The following is a 13,103-nucleotide window of genomic DNA, read 5'->3' as shown; positions in this document are numbered from 1 at the left end:
AGCTCTGCCAGAACGCCCCTGAGACCTTTCTGGAGGCCTCCAAGCTGCTCCTCACCTACGCCGACAACATCCTCAGGTGGGGCCGCAGGCTTGGCGGGAGGGTCACGGAGCCGCGGCCTCCTGACCCGCCGGGAGGAGGAAGTCCATTTGCAGTTGTGACTCGGCACCTGAGGTCCGGGCTGGGGCGGTGCGCCCGGGCCCGCGGCCCCTGTCGGGCAGGGCGGGGCAGGGCAGGGCGGGACAGGGGGCGGTGGGAAGGGCGCCCCTGCAGCGTTTCATTTCCACCGCGTGGATTTTGCGGAGCGCGGTGGCTTACATTTCCACAGGTTTATCAGAAGTTAGTCATTCAGCGGTTTCCTTCCCATTTTGAGAATAAATATGTTAAGTATTAATAATACAACCCAAGTGGCAAGCTTTTTTTTTTTTTGAGCTTCTCGTTTTTATTGATTAAAACACTATAATTTAAAATTACTATTTTTGCATTAACATCTGGATTCTACTTTTCAACATAAATAAGAGTTAATGAAGATAATCACCTTGAATAGGAGTTGTTTCATTCTCCTGTGAGCAAAAGGACTCTTGGGGAGCCCTAAAAGACTTCACAGGTTTCAGGAATTTTGAGGCAACTTTGATTATTCATTTTGAATCATCACCTACTTCAGTTCTTTCGATTGAATTTAAATTCCGTGGTGTTTTAAAGAGGAACATGGTGTTTCATGGAGACAAGTGGAAGAGGTTAGCATGGTTATCCCCCGTGCTGGCTTTAAGTGGTGAGTATATTGGCATGAAGTCTAAAAGGAAATTTTTCAATTTGAAGACTATAGATTCCATGTGACCCCAAATTTTAGAGACACTAGCTGCAAGTACAGCTTTTGAATCCATCACAATAATTTTAGATAGCATAACTATTCTTAAAGTAAAAAGGAGAACATATTGCGCTTATTAAATGCCAAGTGCTGTGAGGGGGCCAGTATACGGCCTGTTCACTGCTACACAGCTGTGACCTTCGTGGAAGTCATCTCCCTCTGTGACACCTCAATTTACCTTGTCTGCCCTGAGAGGTCTTACACCTTTTCTTAAAAGTACAAAGATGCCAATGGACTGAACTTAGGAGTTGGGTTCTCCAGACCCTATCAGTTTGAACTTGACCCCATCAGTTTGAACTTAGTTCAAATTCTTTAATCCTCCACTGTTTAGAAAGGGAAGTGACCTTGTAAAGATTACCTACTTATGCTTTCAGTCAAATGAGACCAAAAATGCTGAGATCAAGGTGCTTTGGAAGGGACAGCTTTGCATGCAAATAATGACTTTTGGCATCATAATCAACATTGTGAATTTTGCTAAGCTCCTAAAAGAGACTTGGCGTGCTTTCGGTTCATGTTACAGTCTTTACTGTGGCTTATATTTCTGATGTTAAATAACTTTATCTAAAAATAGGAATTAGGAATTTGGAGCTCATGTAATTAAAGATAGTGTGAAAAACTGCCCTTGTTAGTTTGTCGTAAGTAATAGGCAGGTTAAGGCACCACACCAAACCAGCTGAGCAAGTGGGTGAACCAGGACTTACACAACTTCCAATCAGAAAGTGTTGTGTTCAGTTCTCATGAGGACTCAAGCAGAATTTAGGGACTGCAATCCTTTCAGCAGGAAGTCTCTGTATGAAGTTGGAGATCTGATTTGTGTCTTTCAGGGAAGGGAAGCAGGAGATTAGGACCTGGCAAACTGGCTGAGCATGTGGGTATGCGCAGAAAAACAGTTCCAGTTAGAAAGGGTTATCTTGAATTCTTTTCACCAGACCTCGAGCAATATTTTGATAGGACAGCCTAGACTTGACATAGGAGTCACAAGATATGGCCACCATTTTTCTTGTGGCTGCTTCGTTCTGTCTTTTACAGTGGTCTGTTCTCACCCTGTTGAGTGTATGTATTTCTTTCCTTACTTTTAATTGGCCTGTACTCCCTCTGCAGAGCATGTTTCTTTTCCTACCTTTAATAATAAATGTAAAATCTTACTACTTTTTGTGCTTGTCTTGACCAATTCTTTGTTTGGGTTGGAAAGAACCTAGAAAACATCTCAACTCCAGAACTAAAAACAATAGTTTCTTTGTCCTCATATTCTTAGCATTCAGACCCAGGCTTGAGGAGGAAGAGGGACCATGCTTGTTACATGTCTAAATCCCTTGTCTTCCTAACCTCTTCAGAAAAGGTGCAGATCTCTTCTTAGTCCTTAGACACACAATATTACAGTTGTACTTATCTAAGTTATTTTAAAGTAGAGAAAATGGTTTTGCTGTTTTGAGAAATCCACTAGTGTCAGAGGTAAGACAGTATATAAGGGGATTATCTTGCTATTGTTCTGAGTCTGACAAAACATTTTGAAATGAGAATTTTAAAATGAAAAGTGATACTTGTTGATATATACAGTGAATCACAAGTAGAAATAATACTGTCAGTTAAATTTTAAATTTCTGCTGTGGATGATGTTTTTGTTATCCCCAAACTAAAAGTCACAAATCTAATTCATTTACAGAAGTGTGGGCTAGTTTACATGCAAAAATACCACTCCTTTTTAAATATTTATTTTATTTTTTGAGATGAAGTCTCACTCTATAATTCGAACTCACAGCAATCCTGCTGCCTCAGCCTTCTGAGTGCTGAGGTTACAGGTGTACACCGCTATGCCAGCCCACTCACTTCTAAGGTGAAATGACCTCAGTAATATCTAGTTTCTCAAAAATTTGTAGTAATTTCACTGACAATTCAGAGGGTTTCTTAGCTAACTTGTTTCCATTTTTTCTTTACAGTATTAAAATATAGAATTGATTTTCCATTAATTTATTTTGCAAACTGCACAGCTATTGAGTATAAATTACATTGGGTGTGATTTAGAAGAGTTAAGAACTGAAAATGGTGTCTTCAGAGAATATAGATATATTTAGGAGAAATATACACAGAGGAACTACATTATAAAATCTGAGAACAGGTCCAAGATAATATTTAATCACTTCTAAAGCACTAACCTTTAAAAAGAGCGAGTAGAACTGACATGAAACACTTTGTAGAAAAGAGGTTTGATCAGTTCATGGAATAGCAGAGAATGCATCTTTGACATGACAGGCAAAAGACAGCCACTATAGTTTCTGAAGTAAAAAAGAAACACTGAAAGTTTCATGTGAAATAAGATGAAGACACAAGGCACTGATTGCAATTGTGAAACTTTTGCACAGTTGTAACTACTATGCAAATTATATTAGTCACCTTTCTGTTGCTGAGACAAAATATCTAAAAAGCAGTTCAAACAAGAAAAGGTTTATTTTGGTTTATGTTTTCAGAGGTTTCAACCCAAGATCAGGTAGCTCCAAGGCAGAAATGAAATGGTGAAGAAAAGCTGCCCATATCATGATGACCAGGAAACAGCAGAGGGAGGCCCCAAAAGAGAGGAAGAAGCTGAGGATAAGAATATACCCTTCCAGGGCTGGGGATTTAGCTCAGCGGCACAGCACCTGCCTGGCAAGTGGGAGGTCGTGAGTTCGATTGCTGGTACCAGAAAAAAAAAAAAAGAATATACCCTTCCAAACCAGGCATGATGCCACACACCTGTAAACCGAGCACTGGGAAAGCTGAGGCAGGAAGATCGCCATGTATTTGAGACCAGCCTGTGCTACATATGCAAGTTCAAGGCCAGCCTACACTACATAGCGAGACGCTGTCTCAACCCTCCCCCAAATATATATATATGTCCTTCCATCATACGTACCCAGTGACTTGACTTGAACCAGTCCCCACTCCAGACAGAACCTTCAGCTGTGAACTCATCAGTTGAGTGATGCTTCAGTAAAGTTAGTGCCTCCATTATCTAATCACCTTCGCAGAATCCCACCTCTGCACATACAAGCCTTTTGAGGATGTTTGATCCAAACCGTATCATTCCACTCTAGGCCCCCAAAGACTCATGCCTATCTTATTATACAAAATGAATTCAGTATATCTCTTAAGAGTTGCTAAAGTCTCAACAGTTCCAACATTTCACAGAAGTCCAAGTCAAAAGTCTTTTCTGGAACTCAAGGCAACTCTTAGCTGGAAACCCCTATAACAATCAAAAACCAAATTATATATGCCTAAGATAGGCACAGGGTAAAACTTTGCATTCCAAACAGGAAGAATAGGGGAATAGGACCAAAGGAAGAATGAAACCCAGCAGGGAACACCATAAGTGCCACAGCTCTGTGACCAGAATCCAGGACACATAGTGGTACAATGCTCTTCAAAGGGCTTAAGCAGCTGCACCCCTATGGCCTTGATAATTACAGCCCATCTGGCCTGTAGATGTGACAGTGACTCTTGCTTGCTGCCTACAGCTTTTCTTGGCAGATGTTTCATATGCAGACGTCTCCAACTTTCTGAGGTCTTCATTGAAGCTTCAGCTTCACTCTTGCAGTTTGTTTCACTCTCAGAGCTTCTTGCATCACCCTCTCAGGGGCTTGTCACAGGGACTCTGACCCTGTCACATACTGGTTAGCCTCCCAGGCCTTCCTCTGAAACCTAGATGGAAGCCTCAGTGACCCTGTGATTCTTGGATTCTGCATCCCTGCAAAACAGCAGCACATGGATGACACCAAGGTCTGCAGTCAGCATAAGCAGTAGTTAGGCTCTTTTGGACCATGACCACAGCAGACTTCACTCTTGCTACTAAGTTTCTGTGTCAGTCAACTTTTCCTTGCTGAACACAATACCCGATACCCACAATTTAAGGGAGAAGTTTAACTAGCTCATATGTTCACGCTGTGTAATCACGTGGCTCCCAGGTTATTAAAAAAAGGAAGCTGCTCAGTTCATGGTGTCCAGGAAGCAGAGCAGGGGAACAGTGGTAGCTTGGAAGGAGTGAGGGAACAGACATAGATCACAAGGTCACACCTCCATGACCTACCCAGACACAGGCATGTGCTTTATTAATCTGCTAGGTGTTTCTTAATTCAATGAATTTGACCTGTCAGGATTAATAGTTACAGTCCACTCATTGTCAGCTTCACACCCAAACATATCTCCTTAACCCATAATTAATCTCCAAATAAAATCACAAGTTCATAATTCCTAATAATATAACTATCCTACATAGAGCAGAAGTGTAGTAACTCAGTCCCCAAAGTCTAAATAGTTCCATTTTTCAGAAATCCAATCAAAGTCTTCTCTGAGACTGAAGGCAGACTCTGAGCTGTGAACCCAAAGTTTAAAACAAATTACATAATCTCAATGTACGATGGCACAGGGTAAAATTCTCATTCCAAGAAGGAAGAATAGAGGGATAGAAAAGAATTGGACCAAAGCAAGACCTCAATCCAGCAGGGCAAACGTTAAGTTTTATAGCTCCATATCTGGCCTCTGCAGCACATGGAATAAAATGTGAGTTCCAGAGGGGTTGGGCTGACCCTTTTTTAGGTTCTTGCTGGTTGTAGTCCATACAGCCTTTTTCTTGAGCTGACTCCATTCCTAGGCTGCAGCTTTCTATGGAAGGTATTTCTGGTATTTCTGACTTCCTGGGGTCTCCACTGCACCTTTCACTTCATTCCCACAGCTTTTTGTTCTGTCCTTTCATGGGCTTCTTTTTGAAATCTAGGTGAAAGCCTCTATCACCTCACAGTTCTTGCATTCTGCATGCCAGTAAAACCAACATCACATGTACAGTGGAAAGGTATACCATCAGCAGGAGCAGTAGCCAAAGCCCTCTTGGATCATAGTTGCAGCATCCTTTTGAGTAAGAGGCTAAAATGAAATGAATCCTGGAGAACCAATTCCCTAGGAGACCCATCTTGAGTAGAAGTCCCAGGGACTCTTCTTACAAGTGAAACTAACACTTTTGCACCCTTGAGGAAAACTGGTAACTTCCCTGCAACCAAGAAGCAGAGAACACATTCAGAAATGAACTCATCAGTCCATTGATGAGGTTAGTGCCCGCATGATCTAATCACCTTCCAAAAGCTCCATCTGTAAACATGGGAGACTGTGGGGGACACTTTTGATCCAAACTATAACATTGAAGAAATGGAGAAAGCATTCTAAATAGCAACTGACAGTTTTCGGTGACAATGTAAGAAGTAGAACTGAAGTGAAAGAAATCAGAATTATAAATTTCTAAGCTAAATTACACTGATACCTGGAGAAATTGAAAGCAAATAGTTAATGGATGATTAGTGAGTGTGTTGGCAGCTAGTTTGGAAGAATATATCTAAGCCTTATAGTCAGACCAATGTGCTAAATTTGTAGTCATTTATTTTCTAAGCGTATTCTCAGAAACTTACATATGGTTTTTGGGTTTTAGTATTTCATTTGTAAAAGGAAAGAAAACCATAGGATAGCTGCAGAATATAAAGGACTTGGCACATAGGTAATTGCTGCAAAAGTTATATGTTGTTACAGTTTTCATGTTAAACTTAATAAATCAGGTGTACAAGTGTTGCTTGCTGTCAGAAATAGAGAATTACAGAACTAAAGCCAGAGATAGCTCCCACATCGTTTTTTTTGTTTGTTTGTTATTTGAGACAGAGTCTCACTGTGCAGTTCAGGCTGGCCTTGAATTCACTTCTAGCCCAGGCTGACCTCTAACTTGCAGGGATCCTCCTGCCTCAGCCTCCCAAATACTGGGATTACAGGTATGCACCAGTACATGTGGCCTCCCACATCATTCTTAAGGCAGGTTGATTTTTTAAAAAAATTAGATATACCTCAGAATAATACATTACCATAAGGACTAGATGCAACATTTTTGTTTGTTTTGCTTGTTTGTTTTGTAGTACTAGGGATTAAACCCAGGGCCTTCTCACTGAGCCTATATCCACAACACATTTTATTTGTATTAATTTGACATAGGGCCTCACTGAGTTGCTAAGTTGCCTAGAATGGAAGAATATACATGGGATGAGTAATCAGTACATAAGAAGCTTTGATATAAGACTTTTAATAACCTTTTCATGTGCTGGTTACTCATCTCATGTATACTCTTCCAAATCTTAATTATGGTAAAAGAAATTTATATTTTCTTTTTTACATACTTCTGTGCCAAAATATATCTTGAACTGGAGCAGAACTTATTGTAAAACCAATTATTTGTCTAGGGAAGAAAGAAAATCAAGTGGCTATAAAGGTAAACCGTGATTTAGGTTTGTTTGAAATAAAATCTATAATAAATTGAGACCCATTTTTATACAACATTTTAGATTCATTCATTGATTTCACAGGAACTTATTAACCAACACTTATGTGGCAACATACCATGCTAGGCAATGGAATCCATCACAACCAGACAAAAATCTTTCCCCCGCAGTCAGTAATTTATGTAGACTTTTTTCTTTTAGAAACCTAAAATACTCAAAAAGGTACATAGCTCTTAACAGCATAGAATTAAAATATCACATGAATTTTTCTTACAGCATCACTCATAACTGTGGCCTGTCAAGTTGGAGAGTGAGCTTATACTAAATGTACACAATCACAAAATTGTACTACTTTTCCTGACTGCATCCATTAGGTTGGAGTCTTTACTACCCATGTTGTAATATAGTCAGTATGCATTGTGAAAAAATGCAAAAATAATATGAAAATAGAAATTTCTATATATAATACAACTTTTTTTTTTTCCAGAAATCCTGATGATGAAAAATACAGATCTATTCGGATTGGAAACACAGCTTTTTCCACTAGACTCTTGCCTGTCAGAGGAGCTGTTGAATGTTTATTTGAAATGGGCTTTGAAGAGGTAAGTATGTTGAGGATTTTCTCTTCCCTCTTTGTACACAGAGCCGTCATTATAGTGTTGATGAAGAAGTGTTTGAAGAAGATAATGTTTTTTAATTAACTGATTATTTTGGAAATCTGCAGAACTAGTAATTTCTTCACCTACCAGACACTTAAATATAACAGTAAATGTATTTTAAAGTCAAAATATAACAGCTCTTCACAAAGAATTCCAAGTTTCACTCCAACAGCATAGGTTTGGCAAGGCTAGGCTAGACTAGACTAGAATGGGAAGGGTCATATATGCAACCCAGGGGCCAAATGTGGCCCTCTTTGGGCTTTTAGAAAAACCCAATTTGAGAGTATACATGAATATTAATAGGGCCTAATCACCTGTCTCCAGGAAGAAATGAGGAGTCTAAATTAAACACACAAAACATTGAGTTATGTTGTCACTCAGAGTGTTTTATTTCAAAAGAAGTTTGATCTTTCTATCTCCTGGAATCCTATGGCTTCGTTTAGTTTTACAATACAGTGAAAATAATTATTAAGATTGATTGGAGCCTGTACCCATTTTTCATCTTTAGGGTCACAGATTGAATGAAATTATATTTGTCTTTCATTCTATAAATAAGCTTAAGTGCGGGATAGAATAACCAGTCCCCGATAGTTTGCCCATTGTTATCATGTTGTTTCCACTAAAAGTCTCACCTCCCAGAAAACCCTCAGTCTCAGGCAGCCTGAGAGGTTAGTCACTGTGGTGCCAGATAACAAGACCCTGAGACTTGGAATATTATTGGATGCAAATGGAGTCATAATTGCAGAAAAGATTAACATATTAAACTGAATTATACTTAAAGTTTCTAGCTGTGTTTGGACTTAACAGCTCAGGACATAATCTGAAGTAAATGTTTTGTCATTACTAAGTTGAAGGTTGAACCAATGGAGCTGAAACTGCATTCTACTACCAAAAAGAAATTTGCTAGGTATTATGGTTTGTATATAGATGTCTCCCCAAAGCCTCATGCGATCAGAGAAGTTTTTTTGAAGGTGGTTAAATCTAGAGTGGGTGACTGATTCATAGTGCAATGCTGAGATTAAGAGTGGGTGATTGCTTGCTCAGTCCACTGATTGGCACCACCCTAATCCCAGTAGACTGGGTACAGTATAAGGAAACGAAAGAGGCTTGTCTTGCTCTCTCATGTTATCTTTGCTGTCTTCCACTGCCACAAACTGTTTTCCCTCTAGCACTATGTGCTACCCTGCCTTGGAGCTAGCCAATTATGGACTGAAACTTCCAAAAACTGAGCTAAATAAACCTTTCCCCCTTTAACTTTGGGTGTCAGGTATTTTGTTTCAGCAACGAGAAAAGTAACTAAGACAATAGGTTTAAGAGTTGAAGTGTGAATCTAAGATCTACCTTGAAATTTACAACTATGTATTAAAGTCCTGAACACTTAAAAGGCCCACTTGTCTCTGAAGCTGTATTTTTTTGTGTGTGTGATAATTATGAGAGCAAGAAAGACTGGGATCCAGATGGATTTGTGACATCATGGTATAAGTTAGTGGAGTAGTTCTTAACTGGGAGCCATAAGTGTCTTTCACCTGCATTCTATTCCTCTGGCAAGGATGGTGGGAGCAGTTTAGCTTTGGTGTTTGAAAAATACTACCAGCTTTTAGGGACCAAGTTTGCTGAACATCCTGCAGTGAGGATTATCTCAGTAAACATGCTTTGAGAAGCAGGTTTGTTAAATCGTGAAATTTTTAGCCAGGTGTGGTAGTGTATGCCTGTAATCCCAGTACTTGATAGGCTAAGGTAGGAGGATTACCAGGAGTTTGAGGCCAGCCTGGAGTACATAGCAAAACCCTGTCTCAAAAAAAAAAAAAAATCCCAGAATTCTTGTTGACTTAATATAATCTTGGATCTAAGCCTATAGTTTCATCTTTTTATGAAAATACAAGGTTGTTGATTAAGCTTCTTTGGTGCGAGCACTTTGGCCATGACTATATATTCTTTTAGCACTAATTAGAAAAAGATGGGAAGGAAAGAAGGCACGAGTACCTGTGTCTTGTTGGGGCCGTTTCTGAAGTTTCCACTGAGATCTAGATCCAGATACCTGTCATGCTGTTTTTTATACTTAAACTCTGAAACCCACCAAATTTCTTTTTGATAGTTGGTTCAATTTCCCCTCTATTAGTCCCTTATACAACCTGTCTGCATCAGTACAGCTTCTCTTAACAGTGTGCAGTCAGAACCTCTGTATTTGGAAACTAGATTCCTGGTTTCTTTTCACCAGCCTTGTCAAATACGTGAAGTGGTTCTTTTCTTAGTCTTCCTTTTATTAAATTTATTTTTTTGGTTGATATATATTTGTACATTCTCAGGAGATACCATGTGATATCTTTTGTTTTATTGTATGAGACAGGGTCTTGCTATATATTCCAGGCTGGCTTTGAACTCACTATATAGCCCAGGCTGGCCTTAAACTCCTAGCAATCTTCTTGCCTCAACCTCCCTGGTTCTGGGATTACAGGCATATATGATCATGCAGGGACCATGTGATTTTTGATATATATGATCAAATCAGGGTAATTAAGCATATCCTTCACCTTAAACTTTTTAGAGTAAGTACATTCAAAATTCTGTCTTTTCTTTTGAGATATTACAATGCATTATTATTAATTGTGTTCACTCTACTGTGCTGTAAAAAACCAGAATTCCTCCTAATGGTAACGTTTGCCCATTGACCATCTTCTTTTCATACTTACTGTGCTCTACTTTCCATAGTCTATGGTAACCACTTTTATACACTTGCTTCATAATGTTGGAATCATTGTGCTCCAGTTTGTGCCCACCTCAGTCATCACTTTGTAGAAGTGTTCAGTTTGATCATCCCCTCCAACTGCTTTTGGTTTTTGATCTCGATTCATTCTAAGGTAGGGATTACTTACAGCAGAAAGAAGTCATGCAGTTTGAATTCTTGCTCAGCCAATTATTCTGTATTATCATGTAGGTTATTTAGCTCTTCTGAGCCTTCATATTTTTCTTTTTTTTTTTTTGGTTTTTCTCTGGTACTGGGAACCGAACTCACAACCTTGAGCTTGCCAGGCAGGCGCTTTTGCCGCTGAGCTAAATCCCCAGCCCACCTTCATATTTTTCTATAGAATGTGAATATAAACCTTATGCCTACAGTTCAGGGTGGTTGTGAGAATGAGTTGAGATAATGTATATAAAATACTTAGCACGGTACCTAGAATATATTAATGCAATAAACAGTAGTAGTCTTTTTACAGCTAGTATTGCTAATGTAGGGATCTTGCTAGCCTCTTCATAAAAAAAAATTCATATGAAATTGATTTTCATGTTTGAACATGAAAGAAACACACTCGTTTTTTATCTCCTTGTTAGGTTATAATGTCTAGTTTGTGTAATCTGATTCAAAGGACCTTTAGAAATATATTTTGTCTCCTTTTGAGTAAGCAGAATTACTATTTTATCACTTTTACTTCTCAATACCTTGAATATGTTTTGTTTTATGATTTGCTATTTTACGTTTTTGTTGTAATGTTTCATTTTAAAGCTTTCTGACCTTATATGGATATTAATTAAATGAATCTAAAAAAGGGGTTTTTGTTACTGTTAATGAGTCATACTTTGGGGGCAAGGATGTAACTTGTTAGTAAGCAGTGGCTTAACATGTACAAAACTCTTGGTTCTATCAGCTGAACTGCAAAAAAACAAAAAAGAATCTATAGTTTTGACTTGACATTGTATATTTTGCTGCATTAGAGAAACTAGTGGACCACATACATGGACTTCTAGACATGTAGCTATAGATTTTTATAGAGCTTCATTTTTAAAAATATATTTTTATTTCTGGTGTGCTCCAGCCAGAAAGTCTCTATCTGGCCAGGCCTGTCTGACCTGTCCACTTTTGTAGTAGATCTCTTGTCCATCTGTCATGCTACCAGTAGAGCTTTAGTGAACATAGACTCTCCTCTAGCAAGATGGCAGAATACAACCCGACCACTTGCACCACACTGTGTGTGGATGAGCACCTGGTCTTCCTATTCCTGGAGGTTCTCTCTGTGACGAGATACATAATAAGAAAGAAAATATTACAAGGGAAGTTTTACCTTACCGATACCAACATTGTTGAGTTTGCTGTTATTCTGATGACATTCTTTACCCTGAGACAAAAAGAACCATAGTTGTTTCACAGATGAAACAATGTCAGGCACAAACAGAACCAATTGTAAAGATGTTTGAAGATCCAGAAACTATAAGGCAGATGCAACCAGTCAGGGATAGGCGAATGGTATTTGACTACCTGGCAAATAAGGAATTAGGAAGAAATATTTAGTTACACTCTACAGGTATACAGGACTCCAGTATGAAGGAGGAAATTACTCAGCAGCAGGTGGTTAATTTTTTTAGAATATTGCTTCCAGCAATTGATAGAAATGCTTTAAACTCCCTCTGGGAAAAACTGGCCTCTGAAATGTTAATGCAGAATTGAGATGCAGCCATGGAGGACCTTACACTTAAAAATGACCATCAGTAACAGTTCTTTGAATTCTCCACTCCAGTCTCTTCAGCAGCAAACATGGCTCATTCACTTCAAAGATTGACATTTTATTGAGCTCTTCCTTTACCAGACACTATACCTTAATGCAATTCAAGTGGCATGACCACCTCTTCTCTGCTGTCCTGACTACTGCAGTCTTTAAAATGTTTGAAAGTGCCGGTAGGTGCTGAAAGATCTAGTAAAAGTTATTTACAAGAGTCTTACATGTATAAGAATCCTGTCACAGAATTTGTTGAATGGTTATATGTTGACTTTGGTGGGCCTCAGGAGAGGCAGAGGGAATGTGAATCATTGCTTGGGAATGACTTTTTGGTGGACTGTCTTGAAGATTTCATTGAAAATGCCCTTGTCTTTGTATTTGAGACTTTCTGTTGTATCTACCAGTGTATCAGCATTAATAGACCGGTTGATAAACTGAATATGACTTCAGAACAAGCTGAAAAGTGGATTGTGAATTTTATTAGAAATGTGAGACTGGATGCCCAGATTGATTCTAAATTATGTCATGTGAACATTAAAAAATGATACAGGGTTTCAAACCCGTAATTTAGATTCTAAATTATGTCATAATTTTTTGTACATGTTAAGCAAAAAGAGGCTTGCTTCTTCCCTTTCCTTTTATTGCTCTCCCTGATCCACAAGTAACATATATATAAGTAACAATGCAGTCTCATCCTATCAGCAAGTGATTGAAAAGACAAAGAAAGCCTTTCTTTTAGAAGCCAGGTGATGGCCAAGAATATTGAAAAGAGGCTTAATCATAGGCTTTTTTTTTTTTTTTTTTTTT

The 13,103-nt window shown here is 38.7% G+C and overlaps 2 protein-coding genes and 1 pseudogene across 3 annotated transcripts in view; 2 read left to right on the top strand and 1 right to left on the bottom strand.

Annotated features, from left to right (window-relative positions):
- Oxsm (3-oxoacyl-ACP synthase, mitochondrial) overlaps positions 1–765 on the bottom strand; it is a 16,298-nt gene extending 15,533 nt beyond the window's left edge. For both annotated transcript variants that reach the window (XM_013515677.1, XM_005387495.2), the window contains exon 1: positions 56–765. The gene's annotated coding sequence lies outside the window, so the exon portion shown is untranslated. The remainder of the gene's footprint in view (positions 1–55) is intronic.
- Positions 1–13,103, top strand: part of Ngly1 (N-glycanase 1) — a gene marked incomplete at its 5' end in the record, with an annotated part of 81,246 nt that continues 68,143 nt past the window's right edge. The window contains 2 exon segments of the mRNA XM_013515676.1: positions 1–76; positions 7,635–7,749. Of these exon segments, the coding sequence (XP_013371130.1) occupies positions 1–76; positions 7,635–7,749 (191 nt within the window).
- Positions 11,736–13,103, top strand: part of LOC102029428 — a 2,341-nt pseudogene continuing 973 nt past the window's right edge.

Source organism: Chinchilla lanigera, unplaced genomic scaffold, assembly GCF_000276665.1.
Source record: "Chinchilla lanigera isolate Chin_1 unplaced genomic scaffold, ChiLan1.0 scaffold00029, whole genome shotgun sequence".
NCBI classification, from domain to species: domain Eukaryota; kingdom Metazoa; phylum Chordata; class Mammalia; order Rodentia; family Chinchillidae; genus Chinchilla; species Chinchilla lanigera.
This window is presented reverse-complemented; position numbering and strand designations above follow the sequence as displayed.